General features: G+C 39.6%; 2 protein-coding genes and 2 long non-coding RNA genes across 6 annotated transcripts; 3 read left to right on the forward strand and 1 right to left on the reverse strand.

Moving 5' to 3' along the window:
- Window positions 1-2,035: 2,035 nt before the first annotated feature.
- si:ch1073-224n8.1 (zinc finger protein GLI4) lies at window positions 2,036-6,743 on the reverse strand. The gene is made up of 3 exons (XM_060863435.1): window positions 6,158-6,743; window positions 5,261-5,766; window positions 2,036-5,127 (listed from the first exon to the last, which is right to left on the reverse strand). Exons 1-3 carry the CDS (start codon window positions 6,385-6,387, stop codon window positions 4,157-4,159), a joined length of 1,707 nt encoding a protein of 568 aa, XP_060719418.1. The 5' UTR covers window positions 6,388-6,743; the 3' UTR covers window positions 2,036-4,156.
- Window positions 6,744-8,851: 2,108 nt separating this feature from the next.
- Window positions 8,852-10,724, forward strand: LOC132841229 (uncharacterized). Its single transcript, XR_009647872.1, has 2 exons — window positions 8,852-9,613; window positions 10,073-10,724. It is a non-coding gene; the product is annotated as an uncharacterized LOC132841229 (long non-coding RNA).
- Window positions 10,725-11,623: 899 nt separating this feature from the next.
- LOC132841230 (uncharacterized) lies at window positions 11,624-14,765 on the forward strand. Of its 3 annotated transcripts, XR_009647875.1 has the most exons (5): window positions 11,624-11,810; window positions 11,975-12,050; window positions 12,208-12,474; window positions 13,817-14,162; window positions 14,622-14,765. It is a non-coding gene; the product is annotated as an uncharacterized LOC132841230 (long non-coding RNA). The 3 variants fall into 3 exon arrangements; XR_009647873.1 differs by having other exon boundaries at window positions 11,625-12,050; XR_009647874.1 differs by lacking the exon at window positions 11,975-12,050 and having other exon boundaries at window positions 11,625-11,810.
- A 1,470-nt stretch (window positions 14,766-16,235) lies between these two features.
- Window positions 16,236-17,538, forward strand: LOC132841228 (sialic acid-binding lectin-like). The gene is made up of 2 exons (XM_060863507.1): window positions 16,236-16,357; window positions 16,874-17,538. The coding sequence occupies exon 2, from the start codon at window positions 16,882-16,884 to the stop codon at window positions 17,287-17,289; it is 408 nt and encodes a 135-aa protein (XP_060719490.1). The 5' UTR covers window positions 16,236-16,357; window positions 16,874-16,881; the 3' UTR covers window positions 17,290-17,538.
- Window positions 17,539-23,834: the final 6,296 nt, after the last annotated feature.

A 23,834-nucleotide genomic window follows, 5' to 3' on the forward strand; every position in this document is an offset into this window, starting at 1 on the left:
CACACACAAAGAGACACACACTAACACACAGACACAAACACACACACACAAACACACAAAACACACACACACACATTAACACACACACACACATTAACACACACACACATTAACATACACACACACATTAACACACACAGAGACACACACTAACACACACACAGACACAAACACACACACTCACACACACATAAACACAAACATACAAAACACACACACATACACACACAAACCTACACTCACACACAAACACACACATAAACACACACACACTTGCACACAAACACAGACAAGCACACACGCACACAGACGCAAACACACACACACACAGAGAGAGATGAAGTTAGATCAAATAAATCCTTTACTGAACAGTGACTTTTCCACGTGTATTTTAAACGCTGTTATTTTCACATGACATTTTTTAACATATATGTTGTCTATAATTTGACATTTTATTGTACGGTATAACTTGTTCTCATACGCGATTACACATTTGGTTTCTTTTCATGTGTGACTTTTACACGTTTCATTTTCTCTCATGTCACGCTTCTCATATTTCATTTCACAAATTTTTACACGTTGTTTATTTTCATGTGATTTCATGTGATTTTATGTTCCACATGACACATGGAGCTGCTTGTGAGATATTCATTGGAGAAAAGTTATATTAGAATCGATTATAACGGATTTGTGTCAGGAAAAAATGTAATTCCCCGCAAACCTGAAGACGTGTGTTTGAGAAAGTGCGTGAAGAGGTTCTCCTGCGTCACACCTGACCTCACGAGAGGCCTGAATGAGCAGAACTGGTGGATTTAATACCACAGTCTCTCTCTCTCAAATACACACACACTGAGTCAGCGTCTGGAAAATGGACATGATCACTGTGTGTATGTGTGTGTGTGTGTTTCTCAAGCAGAAGCTCTGGAATGTGTTCGGATCTGTGACTGAAATGGAATGCTGCATTATTGTTGGCTACGATAACACACACACACACACATTACAGAGAGGAATGTCTTTATGTTTATGAAACTGTGAAGTTCTAGTGTGTGTGAGAGAGAACAGTAAGCAAGGTTGATATGGATGAAATGAAACAAAGCATGTCTGTGCACGTGTGTGTGTGTAAGAGGGAGAAGAAGATTGAGTTGAGTCACTTCCTTTGAGAAAAGTGAGAATGTTTGCTTTTAGTCGCTACGGAAATGACCGCATGAGTCTGGACAGTCTTACACACACACACACACACATTAAAAAAATAATACGGACAGACAGATTTACATATTATTTACATGGACAGACAGATAGATAAAACATATACTACACATTTCTATCATCTCTATTACAAGTGCACCTGAACTGTTCTCACTGATACACACTCACACTGATACACACTCACACACACTGATACACTCACACACACTCACACTGATACACACTCACACTGAATAATAATAATAATAATCTTTAATATATTCTGTTACTTCTGTGTATAGTCTCAAGGGAAGGAATGTCACCACGACAACGTCATCGGATCTCCACCGTCACAGTGGCTAACCACGATTACCATAAACACACACACACCACTGGTATAGAAGAAATGTTGACCAGCTTCCAGTCTCAGATTGGAAAAAAATAAATAGAATGAAATACAACCCTGACAAAAATGCATCTCTTACTCACCCCATGGTTGAGTGGGCCAAGACTGTGTGTGTGTGTGTTTAACCACAAGATCACCTTTACCCTCATTCTGGTTTAAAATACGTCTTGTGAGTCAAAAACCGTCTCAGTGTCAGAAACACACACACAACGAATAAAAGTGTGCGTGTGTGTGTGAGACAATCACTCACTCACAGAAAGTCTTCCACAACTGCGTGTGTGTGTTGGCTGTGGTCAAGTATGACAAAAAAAGAAAGATTTTATCACAGTAATTGTCATATTGTGCAAACACACACACACACACACACACACACGTGTATATACATATATACATTTACACAACGGTGCACCATGTGGCCATGTGTGGAAAAAAAAGAAGACAAAAGACATTGAAGACATTTTTATGACGGAGAAACAACTTCAGGTTTACAAAAACGCATGCTTGGATTTATTGAGGAAATAAAACCTTATAACACAGTAACAGTAAAACTAATCCGTCCAGTTTCTGTAACATTTAGCAACTTTTATTTACTCACATTTATCGAACACTAAAACGAGATATATCTAAAGGTTATTTACACGTCCGGGTGTTAATAAAACACGGCTTGTGTTGGTATTAGTTTAGCTACTACAGAACTAGGCTTTTTTTTTTTAACACTAGACTAAAAAGAAAGGCTGTAAATACAAACTAAAGGTTTTCAAACTTATGATAACACGTTATAATATGCACAAAGGATAAAACATGCAAGTGTGAAAGGCGTGAAAACACAAAAAAAGAGAAGAAATCTGAAAAAGGTTTTAAATGAGATATTCACAAATGTCTAGGGATAAAAAACAGCAAACAAACAAACAAAAAAACTCATCCAACATGCAGTTCCTCAGTTTGACCATAAGAGGGCGGACATTTTCTAAAAGTTCAGTAAGAAAGCAGGGATTACAGTAAACAAAGGAAAAAACACAAACAAATAAACTAAATCTGTTTTATAAACTTTCAACATGTAGTTTCATTGATTTGACCATAAGGGGGCGTTTCTAAGCGTTTTTTTTTTCTTTTATACTTTTTCTTTTATTCTTTTATATTAGCAATACACAACAAAAATATCAACAAGAGTGGATGGAATACTAACTAAAAAAAGATACGAATAAAATGAAAGACAAACGAGTGGAAAAAAAAAGAAGAAGCAAAAATCATGCAGTTCCTCATTTTAACCATTAGGGGGCAGCACGTTTTTAAACGCTTCAACGTCCCTATTCTCGTCATCGTGTGTATTCAACGGTCGACAACAAAACTATTAATAAGATTGAAGTAACACACAAAAATGAGAAAAAATAAAACAAACAGTTCCTCGTTTTGCTAAGATTTTGGATCTTTCTGTTCGTTTTATAAACTGTACAGAGAAACAACAAAAAGATCAATAAGTCAGGAGGTAAAGAGTTAAAACAAAACAAAAAAAAAAACCCACGAAATATCTTTACGCTTTATAAATCCCCAACCTGCAGTCTTCATTCTGACCAGAAGAGGGCGTGTGTTTCTTCTCTCTTTCAGAATAAACAGATTTCAGGGCCTGAAACGCAGCCAGGCAGCCAAGAGATGTGTCGGCGGTCTGACAGTCGCTCGATCCTCGGCATGTATTGGTTTGTTTACACTAAATAAAATTTTTTTTTTTGCGATAAACTGACTGAGAATCTGCTGAATTATTATTGGCTACTGATGATTGACAAACATCTGACGATTGCTGCTCAAACAAGAACGATCACGTTATCATAATTTTTCTTCTTTTAAAGCAGCAGTATGTAATTTTCTACACCATGTTCAGACCTGTGCTGACATGCTCCGTCCCTTTCGCCGTAACTGACTCCACCTCCTTTATGTCAATTGGTCTAAACAACTCATTTCATGGGCAGAAAAATGTACATGAAAATCAAGTGAAATTAAGAAATGTGTCACATTTTACAGTGTTTTTGAAAGGTACTGGAAAAGATTACAATTTTTAAATATAATATTGTGAAAAGTAAAATTAAAAGTTTATTGCGAAAGTGATGGACACACAGCCGAAAGCTTTGTGTGTGTGTGTCTGACATGGTCAGTTCTGTTCTCCACAGTACCTATAATTACATTAGAACTAACTACAACAGAGACCCAGGAACATGACTCAGATCCTCCAGAGAAGCACGAAGCTTGTGGGATTCCTGACACCAGAAACACGTGATGACGACGTGACGTCCGCGTCACGACAAGCAAACCGATCCCCAAACTTCTTTTAGAATGTGGTCAAGCTTTCAGTCAGCAGGATATAATACAAATGTAGATCTACATACACGCTCTGGAAAGCCGGGATTGTTTTAATTAGGGTTAGGAGGGAGTTCTCCGTCTCCAACATGATGGACGTTAATTTTTCACAGCTCCATGTTGAGTTCATGACACGAAAATAATAATAAAAAATAATAATAAATCAGCATTTTGCCGTCATCGGAATCTTGGGTGATTTTCTTTTTCTAAGCAATTCTACACGCAGTCCACGGCGGCGTCACCTTCCTCACGCTCCTCCTCCCACATCTCAAACCTCATCTCCTCGTCCTCCACTGAGCCCTGGAGTTCGTGCTCTCCGATCTCGGTGGCCGACAGCCTCTCGTGGGCTTCCTCGGCACCCGCTTCTCCCTGGTGCACGCTGATCAGATGCTTCCTGAGGCTAGCGGCATCCTGGAACGAGCGCTGGCACAGAGGGCATCGGCACGGTCGCTCGCCAGTATGGATGCGCTGATGATGCTTGAGGTGCTGCAAGCGGCTGAGGCGTTTCCCGCACACCCCGCAGGCGTACGGCTTCTCACCAGTGTGCGTGCGGCCGTGCTTACGGAGGCCGTCCAGGTGGCGGAAACGTGCGCCGCACTCGCTGCACGCATACGGCTTCTCGCCCGTGTGGATACGCAGATGCGTCTTGAGCGCGCCAGATTCGCGGAATCGTCGTCCGCACACGCTGCACGGGTACGGCTTCTCTCCGGTGTGGATGCGCAGGTGCTTCTTCAAGCTCGAGAGCAGACGGAATGTCTTGCCACACTCCAGACACAGGTGCGGCCGCTCACCGGCCACCTCACCCATCAGCTCAGAGGCTGGGCGTCGACGCCGGCGGCCGTCAGGGGAGGAGTCGCTCGTACCGGGGCTCTGTCTAGAGGACGCTGCGGACACGGCTCTGGAGGAGGCACGGAGACCGGACGGCCCCTGTGGAGGTGTTCCGGTGGAAGATGAAGAAGGGCCGTTATGCGAGCCAGAAGAGGGAGCGTGCTTAGCGGCTTGTCTCCGGGAACGTGGAACTCCTTGCTCCTCTACTACATGGGCATAACCCTGGTCGCACTCGCTCTGGCCACCGTGTTCGGCGTCACCTCTGACGCGCACTGGCCCTGACGTGGGAGCCTGTTCCTCTTTCACCCCATAAGGAGAGTGTGAGGGAGGGTGAGACAGCCGTCGATCACTCATCTCACCTGCGAACAGAGAAAACGTGAAGCTTAACATTCTCATAAAATGTAGCAGATTATTTTTATTTCGTTTTAGTAAATAAATAAATTACTCTGAAAACCATAAACTGCTACCAGCTGAAGGAACGAGCTCTCTCACCTGCCCTGTTGACGTCGTGGCACATGCCGGCATTGTGCACGGCCATGGGATCGTAGTAGCTGTTGGTGACAGTGCCGTCCGCCTGGATAGACAGGTGGCAGCTTTTGAACTCGTCCCTGGCTTCGAAGCCGTGAATGGCGTCTCCGAGCGCACCACTCAGCTCTGCCTCGCTGTTGGCGAAACAGCGTGGGTCTGTGTCGTCTCCTGCACCACGGTGCGTCAGGCGAGCCGCGTTCGTGGGCTGCGCCTGGTTGGCGTAGCCGTGCTGCCCGGTCATGGAAGGAGGAAGAGGAGGATGGCTGCTGAATGGACCCTGCAGCTGATCGATCAGCTTCTGAGCGCTGCACAGGCATTCCTGCAGCGTCTTCAGCTCGCGCTCGGATGCGTCTAGTCGAGCCTTCAGCCTCTCGTTCTCACGCTCTTTGGATAGCAGCTCGTCCTCGGTTTCCGACATCACCGCCGCGATCTCTCCCAGCAGCGTCTCCACGGCGGAGGACAGAGCGGACCTGACGGGGACAACAACATATATATAGTACTGTTACTACTGCAACACAGTACTGTTTTAATGAACATTTCATTCTCCTGGTTCATCGCTCATCACCACTGGTCCCATCACTGGTCTCTGACTGGATTGTATTATATTATACGAGGTATAAGGGGAACAAAACACACTGTTGAGGAAAAAGAATAACAGAGCCACATCGCTCCATGCTGTTGTAGGTTGGCTTCCTATAGAAAAAAAACTAAATCTCATCTGTACAACAAACCAACAATCCTTTCATCACGTGACGCGTCAGGACGTGAACGAGGACGTGTTTATGACGTCACTGACTTTCTGCTCACGCATTAGCGACTTTAAACTTTAGAGAGTCAGACAACTGAAACCGGAGCCGGTACCTGATGGTGGGACCGAGACGGGATCGGAGTGAGGACACAGTCACGGTGTTCCTGGTGTCGTGCGCGTGATCCACCCTGTCCGCTCGTGCACCGGCTTTACCCGGGGCGCTCGCGCTGCCCGGTTTCCGGTGCGTACCGACCGCCTGGGTCTCGTTCACCGGGTTCATGCGCCCTCCTCCTCCTCCTCCTCCTCCTCCATTTTCACCCGCATTGTTTCGCTTCGAGTTCATCACGAAATCCCGTCAATCCGACTGTTTACACGAGATCGCTTCGGTACTCAGTAGTATTTACTTTAGTCCTTTCGATAAACAGTAAACAAACCCGACTTATTACGCACCAGTTCACCATAACAGACCCCACACCCGACATGCACACGCACGACCCCCCTTTTCCCCCCACAATAAAACCCGTCCGTCTCAGTTCTGACTTCTGATTGGTCTAAAGTCTCGTCGCGGCTCGATGACGTCGAGGCCACAGCTACAACCTCGATGAAATGGCCGTTTTACTTTTGCAAATTCTATGTATCACGACATTCTAACAATCCTACAGATAAACCAGCAACTCATTAGCAAGTTAGCAGTCGGTACAAACGTTTGAAAACGCAATTTGACACGTCATCAACGTGTGCCGCGCGTCACGATGCGACGGAAGTAGCTAGCAAGCGCCTGGTTAGCTTGTTAGCTACAAGCTAATGATGTAAACAAACCGTAAAAGGGACGTTAGACAGCAGAGAAACCGGTTCATGTGTTTTAGCAGGGCGTCACTTTTAGTGTGAATGTGTTAAAGACGTTTTTTTTTAGAAACAAGAGAACATTAACATGAAGTTTACGGTTCCACACAAAACACGGTGAAGTTCCACCTGGTCCTCCAGGCACGTAAAGCCGCAGAGGAAGTGAAAGAAAAATAGACAGAATAAATAAATAAATAAATGGACAGACAGATAGATAGATCCATTAATTGTTAATAGATAGAGTCATAAATGTGTAATAAAAATAAATACAAACAAAGGCGGCTTACAGATAGAAAATAAATAGAAAATAATGGTAAAAATGTAGAAATTAAAATAATAAATATGGATTCATTTGCTTGTTTATTGACTTTTTTTCTACATTTATATATGAATTTTATAATATAATAATAGTAATTATTATTATTATTATTATTATTATTATTTTTTAATTAATATAATTAATAAGAAATATGAAGAATAAATGAACTCATACATCAATAATTGTAAAAATATATAAACACACACAAAAAAACATGAAAAATGAATGGGGGCTGAACAAAGTGTACGTTTGTTGTTTGTATGCTAGTATAATCACCAAAGGTACACCAGCAGTGCTTCCTGTTGTTCCTCACTGTCCTGTTTATCGTCATTTGTTCTGCAGTATTGTATGCTGACTTTGTTGTAGTGTTATCCTGGATTTGGCTTAAAAAGTCCACCTGTCATCTTGTTTATCTTTGTCATACACATCAGCATTGATAAGATCAAGCTTACTGGAAACTTGGTAAATAAATAAATAAAATAAATAAAAGTGGACTGTAAATAATTCAGAGCCATTCTGAGGGACAGCTACACCACCATGTGAATATTCCGGTCGTCAAATACGTTACAGTAAAATGTGAGAAGCGTTATCCTGTGCATTACCAATCTGAAAGATCTTAGAGGTTCCAAGTTTCCCTCAAGGTACTGAGTTAAAACACCATTAGTTCAGTGCTGAGTGAAAGAAATGTACGTTTGTGGTCTAATACAAAGCCACGTGTGATCTCACATGTACTCTATGGATATGAAGAACGTGTGATAATTGTACAATAAATACGTCACTGGAATATTTTATGTAAAAACAGTTACCAGTGGACTTTATAATCAATGTCTCTGATCCTCATTAAATGAATTTTACGCATCGCTGAAACATTTTCTCTGCTGTTTGATTTGACTTGGTTTGGTTCATTAAATATTTTTTAGCTTCTTCAAAAGATTCTCTTTGGTTCTTGACACAAATCACCAGAACACGTCACCTTTTGTAGTTTGTTCTGTCTTGTGGTTTCTGTCCAAATGCTCAGTTTTAGCAGCTCATATCTACAGAACATCAAACTAATGAATTAGAATTGTTATTTTTTTAAAGGATCATTTTCATGAGGGATTTTGTGTAAAAATGAAATAATGATGGAACTGATTTGGTCAGTGAGCTTTACACAGTCTCACACTCAAGATAAACATCGCTTTATATTTACAATCATTCTTGAAACACAGTACACAGTTTTTGATCTATCCTTGCTTCAGCCAGCTTTGTGCTCGGGTCTTCATCAGTGAACATTTGAAGACTTTGGCAGGAAGGAATTAGTGTTAAGTCTGTAATGTACTCAGAAATGAAGCTGACCTGTTCCTCAGGAGCTCCTGGTTACACAAATCTGCTCGACTATAAAATGTTGTAGAAAGGACATTATTTACATTTACATTATTTCCTGTCCAGTGCCTCCCAAATTAAATGTGCGGTGCACGATGTTTAAATGCCAATGTTGACATTTGAAAATCACCGAAACAAACACGCCCCTAACCCAAATGGGTGTCACCCCTGTTTTGATAGCTCCGCCCCACACATACATACGTAACCCAGGCAACTATTATGGCGGAAGCTGCTGGGGCAGCTGGCTGAGGGGATATTTTATCAATAAATGAACTCAATGAGTAACACTATGGTAATATAAATGTGTTTTTGTAGTACTGTGTGTTGTACCGTGAAAGGTTTAGCTCCGTTTCACGCGGAAGACGACATTCAACACCTAGAACCCGAGGCAGAGGTAACGGCAGGTATCCGCCATGTCAATGTTTCAATCGCTTTATGCTAATGTCAGACATGCGCACTGAACACTCTCTCCACCGCATATTGACAAGACACGCCCCTTTATGCTCATTGGCTACATGTTTTGTTTTGTTAGTCGACCGACTCAGTTTTCTGAAGCATTTTTCAAACATCCACCTTTAAAATGAGGTTCACTTTTGCGTCTGGTTCCTCTCAGGACTGCTTCCTCATATCATCTCAGGGAATTTTTCATTGCCACAACCATCTCAGGCTTGTTCATTAGAAATAAATGTTAGAGATAAATAGTAATTTAATTTGAAAAAAAAAAGCGAGTAATTTTTATTCTCTTTCTTTTCTTCTGTAAAGCTGCTTTATTTATGGATCAACAGCAGTGGACTTTGACTTTTTATTTACTTTTTTTGTGGTTTGAACTTGATTTCAAAATCCACCCTTGTCTCCAAATACAGGACAGAATTTGATAAGAAGAAAAAACAAATATTGCCAAACTGGGCTGTGAAAGCTATATAAAGCTGATCTATTTTGGAGGAAAGAAGTGGAGAAAAAACATACAGTGAGATTTCAGACACTAATTTCTGAATAAGAAAACGTCCAAACGACTTAGTGATCAAACAGATTCCTGCTCTTTAAGGTAAATGGATTTTTACTCTATAAACTCTATACATGCTAAGCACTGAACTGCAGGTGTGATAAAGGTCTGTATCTTATCTAAATCACCTCTTATGCTATTTAGCTAGCGTTTTTGCCAAACTACTGCCTGAGAATTACTAATGAACGTCCTGTTTCTCATTTGAGCATTTAAAGGATTTCTACGTCCATCTTCCGTTTTTCTTCAAAACAGTTCCTGACAGTAGTGAAGCTGCAACTTACAGGTTTATATTAATACACATGGACTTGTTTGGCTCCACGTAAAAAAGTGTAGTAAAGTAATTGTTGATTTGGTGACATTTAACAGGAAACTGCACTTTGTAACAATTCTCTGAAGAGGAAATGACACAAGAGACAGTTATCAGTTTTGCCTGAAAATCCTGAAAGCTAAAAAATGCTAATCATCTTTTCTTGTGTCATCTGTTTGTTTCTGTCTCCACAGATATGGTCATGGAGATCCGTGTGTTCGGCCTGGTTCTGCTGTTGGTGCTGAGCGTCGCACTGCCTGTTGAAGCCCAGTCCTGGGGGGCGTTCAAAAGGAAGCATGTTTACCTGAACATGAACACACCTTCATGTACCCAGAAGATTACATATGAGAACATCAATTATGGTGGCACCTGCAAATACAAGAACAGCTTCATAAAGGCTACTGATACTCAGGTCCAAGCTATATGTCAGAGAGGCGGCAGGCCTTTAGGCGGGAATCTTTATGAAAGCACTGCACAGTTCACTGTGGTCACGTGCACCACGAGAGACACTACACCACCATGTATATATTCCGGTCGTCAGGGCCTCAAATACATTACAGTAAAATGTGAGAACCGTCTTCCTGTGCATTACCAATCTGAAAGATAGAGGTTCCAGGTTTCCCTCAAGGTACTGAGTTAAAACATCATTAGTTCAGTGCTGAGGGAAAGAAATGTACGTTTGTGGTCTAATACAAAGCCACGTGTGATCTCACATGTACTCTATGGATATGAAGAACGTGTGATAATTGTACAATAAATACATCACTGGAATGTTTTATGTAAAAAAAGTTTCCAGTGGACTTTATAATCAATGTCTCTGATCCTCATTAAATGAATTTTACACCAGCAGTACTTCCTGTTGTTCCTCACTGTCCTGTTTATCGTCATTTGTTCTGAAAAATTTGTTCAGAAAAAGGCATGATTACAGAGATATCTGAAAACACAAAACAAGATACTTACCCTAACATATTGGAATGGTTTCAAGACAAACAGCTAGAAAGACACGGATGTTGTAGGCAGAGATTATACAGATGTCCTTAAACATTTCGCAGAATTTGCAGCTTTACTGATAATGAATGATCTGTTTGTTCAACATATTGTGAGAATGCAAGTGCACAATTATTTGGGACCAAAATGATTTTAGATCATATCATTTATGTTGGCTTCTGATTGATCAGAATGTGCGGTTAATAGCCCTGGCTGTAAAACACAAATCTAATTCACAGCACCTCGTATCCACACATCCATCTCCATCTAGTCTTATGCTTATCCTTGCTTCAGCCAGCTTTGTGCTCGGGTCTTCATCAGTGAACATTTGAAGACTTTGGCAGGAAGGAATTAGTGTTAAGTCTGTAATGTACTCAGAAATGAAGCTGACCTGTTCCTCAGGAGCTCTTGGTTACACAAATCCACTCGAGTACAAACTGTTGTAGAAAGGACATTATTTACATTTATATTATTTCATGTCCAGTGTCTCCCAAATTAAGATGAGATTCACTTCTGAGTCTGGTTCCTCTCAGGGCTTCTTCCTCAGGGAGTTTTTCCTCACCACCATCTCAGGCTTGTTCATTAGAGATAAATGTTAGAGATAAATAGTAATTTAATTTGAAAAAAAAAAGAGAGTAATTTTTATATTCTTTCTTTTCTTCTGTAAAGCTGCTTTATTTATTGATCAACAACAGCGGACTTTTTATTTATTTTTTTGTGGTTTGAACTTGATTTCAAAATCCACCCTTGTCTCCAAATACTGGACAGAATCTGATAAGGAAAAAAAAACAAATATTGCCAAACTGGGCTGTCAAAGCTATATAAAGCTGATCTATTGTGGAGGAAAGAAGTGGAGCAAAAAATATAGTGAGATTTCAGACACTAATTTTTGAATAAGAAAACGTCCAAACGACTTAGTGATCAAACAGATTCCTGCTCTTTAAGGTAAATGGATTTTTACTCTATAAACTCTATACATGCTAAGCACTGAACTGCAGGTGTGATAAAGGTCTGTATCTTATCTAAATCACCTCTTACGCTATTTAGCTAGCGTTTTTGCCAAACTTCTGCCTGAGAATTACTAATGAACTTCCTGTTTCTCATTTGAGCATTTAAAGGATTTCTACGTCCATCTTCCTTTTTCTTCTAAACAGCTCCTGACAGCAGTGAAGCTGCAACTTACAGGTTTATATTAATACACATGGACTTGTTTGGCTCCACGTAAAAAGAGTGTAGTAAAGTAATTGTTGATTTGGTGACATTTAACAGAAAACTGCAATCCTGAAAACTAAAAATGATAATCATCTTTTCTTGTGTCATCTGTTTGTTTGTGTCTCCACAGATATGGTCATGGAGATCCGTGTGTTTATCTTTGTCATACACATCAGCATTAATAAGATCAAGTTTACTTGCAACTTAAAAAAAAAAGTGGACTGTAAATAATTAAAAACACAAAACAGGATACTTACCTTAACATATTGGAATAGTTTCAAGACAAACAGCTTGAAAGACACAGATGTTGACACAGAACAAATATTGACAAACTGGGCTGTCAAAGCTATATAAAGCTGATCTATTTTGGAGGAAAGAAGTGGAGCAAAAAAATATAGTGAGATTTCAGACACTAATTTTTGAATAAAAAACGTCCAGACGACTTAGGCCACGTTCACACTGCAGGTAAAAGTGACCCAAATCCGATTTTTTTGGGGTCAAGTGACCAGGTCAGACTTCTTCAGGAGTAGTGTGAAAAAATCAGATCTGGGCCACTTCCATATGTGGTTCTGAATCGGACCCAAATCAAATTTTTTCCAATGTGGCCGCAGTGTGAACAGCCAAGGCGGATTTGATGCGACTTTTACGTCAATCCACATCGACATTTGTCACAATTTTGCGCCGGTGAAACCTTTTTTTTCTTCTTCTTTTTGCGCCGGCGAAAACGTGACCCAAACGTGACTGGTAACGTGTGTGTTAAGAGTGTTATATAAAGTGGTTACGTGAACCAGCTCATAATGCTTGCATTGAATACATCACATTATAGCATTACATGATATGTTTGCTTGCACCAGATGATACAATACTTCCTCCATAACCTCGGCAACTTTTTAGCGCAACGGCGTGCTGCGTGTGACGTCATTGTTATTGTTCGTTTGCGCATGCGGGTCAGTTCGAAACAGCAAACAGTTCACACTGGTATCTGATATAGGCCACATTTTAAAAGGTAATGTGAACAGCTAAACAAAAAAATCTGAGCAAAATATCCGAATTGAGCATTAAATCTTGCAGTGTGAACATGGCCTTAGTGATCAAACAGATTCCTGCTCTTTAAAGGTGGGGTCTCCGATTTTTAAAAGCCAATGTTGATATTTGAAATCACCAAAACAAACACGCCCCTAACCCAAACGGGTCCCACCCCTGTATTGATAGCTCCGCCCCCACACATACATACGTAACCCAGGCGACTAATGGAAAGAAATGTGCCTTTATCATAGCTGAAGTGAAGAACAATACGACTGCAGATAAACAAACAAGCAAAAATGACACACAAACATAATCATGTAAAGGACAAAGACATATATTAGTTCTGTGTAACAAAACAAAAACAACGTTACTCACCTATCGAGAAGGAAAAAAGCGCCTCGGCGTCTTAAGTAAAGTTGGTCACATATTCACAGATTGGAGTTTCCCGAGTCAATAACTCCTGAGCTAAACACTGTTACTACACAAAACACGGTTGTAGCTGCGTCTCTACATTACTACGGTAGAAAAGAGGTGTTATTTGTGTAGTAACAGCGTTTAGCTCAGGAGTTATTGACTCAGGAAACTCCAATCTGTAAAAAGAGTGTAGTAAAGTAATTGTTGATTTGGTGACATTTAACAGAAAACTGCAATCCTGAAAACTAAAAATGATAATCATCTTTTCTTGTGTCATCTGTTTGTTTGTGTCTCCACAGATATGGTCATGGAGATCCGTGTGTTTATCTTTGTCATACACATCAGCATTAATAAGATCAAGTTTACTTGCAACTTAAAAAAAAAAAGTGGACTGTAAATAATTAAAAACACAAAACAGGATACTTACCTTAACATATTGGAATAGTTTCAAGACAAACAGCTTGAAAGACACAGATGTTGACACAGAACAAATATTGACAAACTGGGCTGTCAAAGCTATATAAAGCTGATCTATTTTGGAGGAAAGAAGTGGAGAAAAAACATACAGTGAGATTTCAGACACTAATTTCTGAATAAGAAAACGTCCAGACGACTTAGTGATCAAACAGATTCCTGCTCTTTAAGGTAAATGGATTTTTACTCTATAAACTCTATACATGCTAAGCACTGAACTGCAGGTGTGATAAAGGTCTGTATCTTATCTAAATCACCTCTTACGCTATTTAGCTAGCGTTTTTGCCAAACTACTGCCTGAGAATTACTAATGAACGTCCTGTTTCTCATTTGAGCATTTAAAGGATTTCTACGTCCATCTTCGTTTTTCTTCTAAACAGCTCTTGACAGCAGTGAAGCTGCAACTTACAGGTTTATATTAATACAGATGGACTTGTTTGGCTCCACATAAAAATAGTGTAGTAAAGTAATTGTTGATTTGGTGACATTTAACAGAAAACTGCACTTTGTAACAATTCTCTGAAGAGGAAATGACACAAGAGACAGTTATCAGTTTTGCCTGAAATTCCTGAAAGCTAAAAAATGCTAATCATCTTTTCTTGTGTCATCTGTTTGTTTCTGTCTCCACAGATATGGTCATGGAGATCCGTGTGTTCGGCCTGGTTCTGCTGTTGGTGCTGAGCGTCGCACTGCCTGCTGAAGCCCAGTCCTGGGAGATATTCAAAAAGAAGCATGTTTACCTGCACATGAAAGATTCTTCATGTACCAAGAGGATTACAGATAAGAACATCAATTATGGTGACACCTGCAAATACAAGAACAGCTTCATAAAGGCTACTGATAAACAAGTCCAAGCTATATGTCAGAAAGGCGGCAGGCCTTTAGGCGGGAATCTTTATGAAAGCAATGAACAGTTCCTTGTGGTCACATGCACCACGAGAGACACTACACCACCGTGTATATATTCTGGTAGTCAGAGCCTCAAATACATTACAGTAAAATGTGAGCACCGTCTTCCTGTGCATTACCAATCTGACAGATCTTAGAGGTTTGAAGACTTTTGAGTGAAACACACACAAGAAGAACAACAGCTGAGGTGTGAAAAAGAAAGAAGAAGAAGATGATGAAAAGTTCTCCAGCATCTGACACAAAAGCTGCTGAAGGTGTAAAACAACACAGCAGTTTAGAAGCGCTGAGAAATAAACTTCAAAGTCGCTGCGTTTGCGTTTCACTTAATGGTCACAGTGGTGTGTGTGTGTGTATACATCTCTGTCACATGTACACAAACACACACACACACACACACACACACACACACACACGCACACACACACACAACACCATCATATGAATATTCTGGTAGTCAGAGCCTCAAATACGTTACAGTAAAATGTGAGAAGCATCATCCTGTGCATTACCAATCTGAAAGATCTTAGAGGTTCCAGGTTTCCCTCAAGGTACTGAGTTAAAACACCATTAGTTCAGTGCTGAGGGAAAGAAATGTACGTTTGTGGTCTAATACAAAGCCACGTGTGATCTCACATGTACTCTATGGATATGAAGAACGTGTGATAATTGTACAATAAATACGTCACTGGAATATTTTATGTAAAAAAAGTTTCCTGTGGACTTTATAATCAATGTCTCTGATCCTCATTAAATGAATTTTACGCATCACTGAAACATTTTCTCTGCTGTTTGATTTGACTTGGTTTGGTTCATTAAATATTTTTTAGCTTCTTCAAAAGATTCTCTTTGGTTCTTGACACAAATCACCAGAACACGTCACCTTTTGTAGTTTGTTCTGTCTTGTGGTTTCTGTCCAAATGCTCAGTTTTAGCAGCTCATATCTACAGAACATCAAACTAATGAATTAGAATCGTTATTTTTTTAAAGGATCATTTTCATGAGGGATCTTGTGTAAAAATGTAATAATGATGGAACTGATTTGGTCAGTGAGCTTTACACAGTCTCACACTCAAGCTAAACATCGCTTTATATTTACAATCATTCTTGAAACATCACACAACAGCTGATGTGTGAACAAAAAAAAAACACACAGCTAAAGTGAGAAAGAAAAGAAAGAAACAGAAGAAAATGTGTAAAACGTCACAGCGAGCTAGAAGAACTGAGAAAAAGTTCAAAGCTGCAGCGCTTGCATTTTATTTAATGCTGATAGGATGAACATGTATATATATATATATATATATATATATATATATATATATACCCCCCAAAACACACACACACACACACACACTCAGAATAGTAGCTTGATGCTGTTATCTTGAAAATTCTGATCTTGACTGCTTTTGGGCTTCAGTTCATTTCCATTTGTTTTCGATTATTCTGTCATTTCTTCTCAGGTCAGTTGTAGAGGATCTTTTCCTTTTATCTTTTTTATCTTATTATCTTCTTGACTTGGACTCTTCAATCCTCTCCTGCTGGTAAGGTTTTTCTGTTTCGCTCATGAAATATTCAGTGATAAACTCAATCTGGAATCTTTTCCATCGAATCCCGTTAGAACTTCACCGTGCTGCCATGTAGACGTGACAATAAGAAAAGCTTCTTCTTAAACTGAGGAGCGTTAACAAGTGAACAGAAGCAGTGGAACGTAACAGAGAATTAAATGTGAGACGAGAAAACTAAGCAGATAAAATCTCACATTGATATGTTATTGTTTCTATGGTAACAGCATACACATAGACCTGTATGGCTCCACATATAAAAGTGGAATTTTTTTATGTGGTGAAATTTAACGTGAAACGTCACTTTGGGACGATTCGCTGAAGGAGAAACTACATGAGTTTTGCCTGAAAATCCTGAAAGCTAAAAATGTAATCATCTTGTATTGTATCGTTCTTTTGTTTCTGTCTCCACAGATACGGTCATGGAGATCCGTGTGTTCGGCCTGGTTCTGCTGTTGGTGCTGAGCATCGCACTGCCTGCTGAAGCCCAGACCTGGGAGGATTTCCAAAGGAAGCATATATTGCAGGGCATGCGTGCGTCTGAATGTAACACAGCAATCGGATCGAGAGGAGTCAATGTTGGTAACACCTGCAAAAGAAGAAACAGCTTCATAATGGCCACATCCGATCAGGTCCGGGCCATATGTCTGAACGCCGGCAGGCGTTTAGGCGGGAATCGTTATGAAAGCCTCTATAGGTTCCCTGTGGTCACGTGCACCACGAGAAGACATTCCCGACCGTGTGAATATTCCGGTCTTCAGAGACCTAGATACATTACAGTAACATGTGAGCACCGTCTTCCTGTGCATTACCATTCTGAAAGATCTTAGAGGTTCCAGGTTTCCCTCAAGGTACAGAGATAAAACACCGTTAGTTCTAATAGATATGAAGAACGTGTGATAATTGTACAATAAATACGTCACTGGAATATTTTATGTAAAAAAAGAATGTTTCCAGTGGACTTTATAATCAATGTCTCTGATCCTCATTAAATGAATTTTACGCATCACTGAAACATTTTCTCTGCTGTTTGATTTGACTTGGTTTGGTTCATTAAATATTTTTTAGCTTCTTCAAAAGATTCTCTTTGGTTCTTGACTCAAATCACCAGAACACATCACCTTTTGTAGTTTGTTCTGTCTTTTACATTGTAGTTTCTGTCTAAACAGAACATCCATCTAATGAATTATTATCATTATTTTTATTGGGTCGATTTCATTTTCGTTGATCGGGTCGAAGCCGAAGCTAAGCATCGATCACGTTTTCTATCATTCTTGAAATATCTGAATTCTCTGAATCATTAAAATTATTTTAAAGATTCATATTTTGTGATAAATGTCCGTCTTTTTTTCCCGTTGAGTACATAAACATATGTAAAACAAACAAAACAACAACAACAGAAGAACAGAAAGTGAATTTTATTTCATGTGTTTATTGTGGAGCCGTGCTACAGTTTGAAGACTTTTGAGTGAAACACACACAAGAAGTAAGTAAGTAAGTAAAGTTTATTTATATAGCACATTTATCACAGCAGAGCTGACCAAAGTGCTGAACAAAGTCAAAAACTACACATAAAATAAACAAAACAGATGATACAATAAAACAATAGAACATAGACAAAATCCGATTAAAATGCCTGGGAATAAAAATATGTTTTCAACTTCACTTTAAAAGTTGTACTGGAAGGTGCAAGGCGAATGTCCAGTGGAAGTTGGTTCCAGAGACGGGGGGCCGCAATAGAAAAAGCCCTTTCACCCTTCGTTTTTAAGCGTGAACGAGGGACAACCAAGAGAGCTCTATCAGAAGATCTTAGAGATCTGGTGGATGAAAAAGGAATAAGATGATCTGTGAGATAAGATGGGGCTTGAACATTAAGAGCTTTAAAAACAAACAACAAGATTTTAAATTGAATTCTAAAATAGACAGGAAGCCAATGAAGAGAGGCTAAAATTGGTGTAATGTGATCTGTTTTCTTTGCCCTGGTCAAAAGTCTTGCAGCTGTATTGTGTACCATCTGTAAGCATGCAATGGATGACTGAGGAAGACCCAAATATAATGAATTACAGTAGTCAAGGCGGGAGGTGATAAAAGCATGAATGACTTTCTCCAGGTCATTAAAAGTTAAAAACGATTTCAGTCTCGAGATGATCCGTAACTGATAAAAACTGTTCTTGACAACTGTATTAATCTGCTTAGTTAAGCAAAGTTCAGAGTCCAGAATGACACCAAGATTCCTAACCTGGGAGGAGACTGAGGGGAAATGCTTGCCAAGCTCGTTTATAAGACCACTTCTCAACTTAGGGGGGCCAAAGACGATTACTTCCGTTTTATTTTCATTTAGTCGAAGAAAGCTATTGGACAGCCATTTCTTGATGTCCCCAAGGCAGTCCAATAAGGGTTGAATGGTATCGCCAGCTTTCAATGGTATGTACAACTGGGTATCATCAGCATATAAATGAAATGAAACATTGTGTCTCCTAATAATGTCCCCCAAAGGTCGCATATATAAATTAAAAAGTGGCCCTAAAATGGATCCTTGAGGCACTCCACAGGTAATAGGAGCAACAGATGAAGAAAACTTACCTAACTCAACAGAAAAAGACCTGTCTCAAAGATATGAGTTGAACCACTGCAAAGCAATAGCTCCAAAACCAAACAGATTTTCTAACCGGCAGAGAAAAATATCATGATCAACTGTATCAAAAGCAGCTGAGAACAACAAGAACAACAGCTGAGTTGTGAAAAAGAAAGAAGAAGAAGATGAAGAAAAGTTCTCCAGCATCTGACACAAAAGAAGCTGCTGAAGGTGTAAAACAACACAGCAGTTTAGAAGCGCTGAGAAATAAACTTCAAAGTCGCTGCGTTTGTGTTTCACTTAATGGTCACAGTGGTGTGTGTGTGTGTATACATCTCTGTCACATGTACACAAACACACACACACACACACACACACACACACACACACACACAAAACACCATCATGTGAATATTCTGGTAGTCAGAGCCTCAAATACGTTACAGTAAAATGTGAGAAGCATCATCCTGTGCATTACCAATCTGAAAGATCTTAGAGGTTCCAGGTTTCCCTCAAGGTACTGAGTTAAAACACCATTAGTTCAGTGCTGAGTGAAAGAAATGTACGTTTGTGGTCTAATACAAAGCCACGTGTGATCTCACATGTAATCTATGGATATGAAGAACGTGTGATAATTCTACAATAAATACGTCACTGGAATATTTTATGTAAAAAAAGTTTCCAGTGGACTTTATAATCAATGTCTCTGATCCTCATTAAATGAATTTTACACATCACTGAAACATTTTCTCTGCTGTTTGATTTGACTTGGTTTGGTTCATTAAATATTTTTTAGCTTCTTCAAAAGATTCTCTTTGGTTCTTGACACAAATCACCAGAACACGTCACCTTTTGTAGTTTGTTCTGTCTTGTGGTTTCTGTCCAAATGCTCAGTTTTAGCAGCTCATATCTACAGAACATCAAACTAATGAATTAGAATCGTTATTTTTTTTAAAGGATCATTTTCATGAAGGATTTTGTGTAAAAATGTAATAACGATGGAACTGATTTGGTCAGTGAGCTTTACACAGTCTCACACTCAAGATAAACATCACTTTATATTTACAATCATTCTTGAAACATCACACAACAGCTGATGTGTGAACAAAAAAAAACACAGCTAAAGTGAGAAAAAAAGAAAGAAACAGAAGAAAATGTGTAAAACTTCACAGCGGAAGCGAAAGAACTGAGAAAAAGTTCAAAGCTGCAGCTCTTGTATTTTACTTAATGCTGATAGGATGAACATGTATATATATATATACCCCCCAAAACACACACACACACACACACTCAGAATAGTAGCTTGATGCTGTTATCTTGACTGCTTTTGGGCTTCAGTTCATTTCCATTTGTTTTCGATTATTCTGTCATTTCTTCTCAGGTGAGTTGTAGAGGATCTTTTCCTTTTATCTTTTTTATCTTATTATCTTCTTGACTTGGACTCTTCAATCCTCTCCTGCTGGTAAGGTTTTTCTGTTTCGCTCATGAAATATTCAGTGATAAACTCAATCTGGAATCTTTTCCATCGAATCCCGTTAGAACTTCACCGTGCTGTCATGTAGACGTGACAATAAGAAAAGCTTCTTCTTAAACCGAGGAGCGTTAACAAGTGAACAGAAGCGGTGGAACGTAACAGAGAATTAAATGTGAGACGAGAAAACTCAGCAGATAAAATCTCACACTTATATGTTATTGTTTCTATGGTAACAGCATACACATAGACCTGTATGGCTCCACATATAAAAGTGGAATTTTTTATGTGGTGAAATTTTACGTGAAACGTCACTTTGGGACGATTCGCTGAAGGAGAAACTACATGAGTTTTGCCTGAAAATCCTGAAAGCTAAAAATATAATCATCTTGTATTGTATCGTTCTTTTCTTTCTGTCTCCACAGATATGGTCATGGAGACCCATGTGTTCGGCCTGGTTTTGCTGTTGGTGCTGAGCATCGCACTGCCTGCTGAAGCCCAGACCTGGGGGGCGTTCCAAAGGAAGCATATATTGCAGGGCATGCGTGCGTCTCAATGTAACACAGCAATCGAATTTAGAAGAGTCAATGATGGTGACACCTGCAAAAGCAGAAACAGCTTCATAATGGCCACACCCGATCAGGTCCGGGCCATCTGTCTGAAGGGCGGCAGGCCTTTAGGCGGGAATCGTTATGAAAGCTACAGAGAGTTCCCTGTGGTCACGTGCACCACGAGTAGACGTTCCCGACCATGTATATATTCCGGTCATCAGAGACTTAGACACATTACAATAACATGTAACATGCACCGTCTTCCTGTGCATTACGAATCTGAAAGATCTTAGAGGTTCCAGGTTTCCCTCAAGGTACAGAGATAAAACACCATTAGTTCTAATAGATATGAAGAACGTGGGTTAATTGTACAATAAATACGTCACTGGAATATTTTATGTAAAAAAAGAATGTTTCCAGTGGACTTTAATAAATTCAATGTCTCTGATCCTCATTAAATGAATTTTACGCATCGCTGAAACATTTTCTCTGCTGTTTGATTTGACTTGGTTTGGTTCATTAAATATTTTTTAGCTTTTTCAAAAGATTCTCTTTGGTTCTTGACACAAATCACCAGAACACGTCACCTTTTGTAGTTTGTTCTGTCTTTTACATTGTAGTTTCTGTCTAAACAGAACATCCATCTAATGAATTATTATCATTATTTTAATTGGGTCGATTTCATTTTCGTTGATCGGGTCGAAGCCGAAGCTAAGCATCGATCACGTTTTCTATCATTCTTGAAATATCTGTATTCTCTGAATCATTAAAATTATTTTAAAGATTCATTATTCGTGATAAATGTCTGTCTTTTTTTCCCGTTGAGTACATAAACATACGTAAAACAAACAAAACAACAACAACAGAAGAACAGAAAGTGAATTTTATGTGATGTGTTTATTGTGGAGCCGTGCTACAGTTTGAAGACTTTTGAGTGAAACACACACAACAAGAACAACAGCTGAGGTGTGAAAAAGAAAGAAGAAGAAGATGAAGAAAAGTTCTCCAGCATCTGACACAAAAGAAGCTGCTGAAGGTGTAAAACAACACAGCAGTTTAGAAGCGCTGAGAAATAAACTTCAAAGTCGCTGCGTTTGCGTTTCACTTAATGGTCACGGTGGTGTGTGTGTATATACATCTCTGTCACATGTATACACACACACACACACACACACACACACACAGCTCATGACTGATATTCGGCTATAAATGAAGCTCCAGCCCTGAAGATGCACCGCTTTACATTTTTTACATAATTCTTATAACATCTGTATAGTGTTATTCATTCGACCCCGTGTTTGTATTGTAGCTGTTCAAAACTTTGAGGCATTCTGAGTAAAACACACTCAAGAACAACAACAGCTGAGGTGTGAGAAAAAAAGCTTGATGTGGGAAAAAAATAAGAAACAACAGAACGCGTAATACAACACTGTGGTTTAGAACCTGTGGGAAAAAGTTCACAGCTGCAGCGTTTGCATTTCACTTAATGCTTATAAGATGAGGACGTATTTATATATATACATGTACACACACACTCACAGACACACACGCTCTGAACGGTAGACTGATGCTGTTACCTTGGAAATTATCATCTTAGACTGCTTTCGGGTTTCAGTGGATCTTCAGTTGTTTCCAATTATTCTTTTATTTCTTCTGTGATTCATTGTGTTGGATCATCTCCTCATATCTTATATCATATCTCATATCTTCTCGACTTGGACTCTCCGATCCTCTCCTTCTGGTAAGTTTATTACTGTTTTGCTCCTGAAATAATTAGAGAAAATCTCCATCTGGAATCATTTCCATTGAATCCTGTTAGAAAGCCATGAAAGACATTGGAGATGAACGTGAAGTTCAAACAGCTGTAAAGATGCAGCTAGCAGTGAAATGTGTTTCTATGGTAACAACATACACATGGACTTTTATGGCTCCACATAAAAAAGAGACAATTAGCTTTATCTAAAAAATGCTAAGCATCTTTATTCGTGTCATGGGTTTGTTTGCGTCTGCACAGATATGGTCATGGAGATCCGTGTGTTCGGCCTGGTTCTGCTGTTGGTGCTGAGCGTCGCACTGCCTGCTGAAGCCCAGACCTGGAGGGCGTTCAAAAAGAAGCATGTTTACCTGAACATGAACACGTCTTCATGTACCCAGAGGATTAAAGACGAGAACATCAATTCTGGTCGCACCTGCAAACCCAAGAACAGCTTCATAAAGGCTACTGATACTCAGGTCCAAGCTGTATGTCAGAAAGCCGGCACTCCTTTGGGAGGGAATCTTTATGAAAGCAATGTGAAGTTCACTGTGGTCAAGTGCATCATGACGAATTCTACACCACCGTGTGAATATTCCGGTCGTCAGAGCCTTAAATACGTTACAGTAAGATGTGATGGGGGTTTTCCTGTGATTTACCATTCTGAAAGATCTTAGAGGTTCCAGGTTTCCATCAAGGTACCGAGTTAAAACACTAAACGTTTGGTGATCTTCATAAAATGAATACGATCTGAAACATAAATCTTCTTTCCTTTATTATATACGGCTTCATGAAGCTCTGAGGTGACGGAGCTGAAGGTAGAAAGTCTTATTGCTTAAAAAATTATTCAGAACAGAACAGAACAGGTTAAAAAATCGTATCAGTTTAAAACATTTCAATCCTTTGACTGAGTTCAATATGAGGTGTGAAAGAAGGGAATGTTTGTGGTGTAATACAAAGCCACGTGTGAACGTACGTGTACTTTATGGAAATCCGTCATTGTTTATTGGAATGTAACGATATTT

This window comes from Tachysurus vachellii, chromosome 26, assembly GCF_030014155.1.
Source record: "Tachysurus vachellii isolate PV-2020 chromosome 26, HZAU_Pvac_v1, whole genome shotgun sequence".
Taxonomy (NCBI): domain Eukaryota; kingdom Metazoa; phylum Chordata; class Actinopteri; order Siluriformes; family Bagridae; genus Tachysurus; species Tachysurus vachellii.

Excerpts from the sequence above, each read along its gene's own strand:
- si:ch1073-224n8.1 (XM_060863435.1), bottom strand. The coding sequence starts at position 6,387 with ATGAACTCGAAGCGAAACAATGCGGGTGAAAATGGAGGAGGAGGAGGA. Across the intron at positions 5,767-6,157 it reads CGTCTCGGTCCCACCATCAG|GTCCGCTCTGTCCTCCGCCG; the intron begins GTACCGGCTCCG and ends TGTCCCCGTCAG. Across the intron at positions 5,128-5,260 it reads CCACGACGTCAACAGGGCAG|GTGAGATGAGTGATCGACGG; the intron begins GTGAGAGAGCTC and ends CTCTGTTCGCAG.
- LOC132841228 (XM_060863507.1), top strand. The coding sequence starts at position 16,882 with ATGGAGATCCGTGTGTTCGGCCTGGTTCTGCTGTTGGTGCTGAGCATC.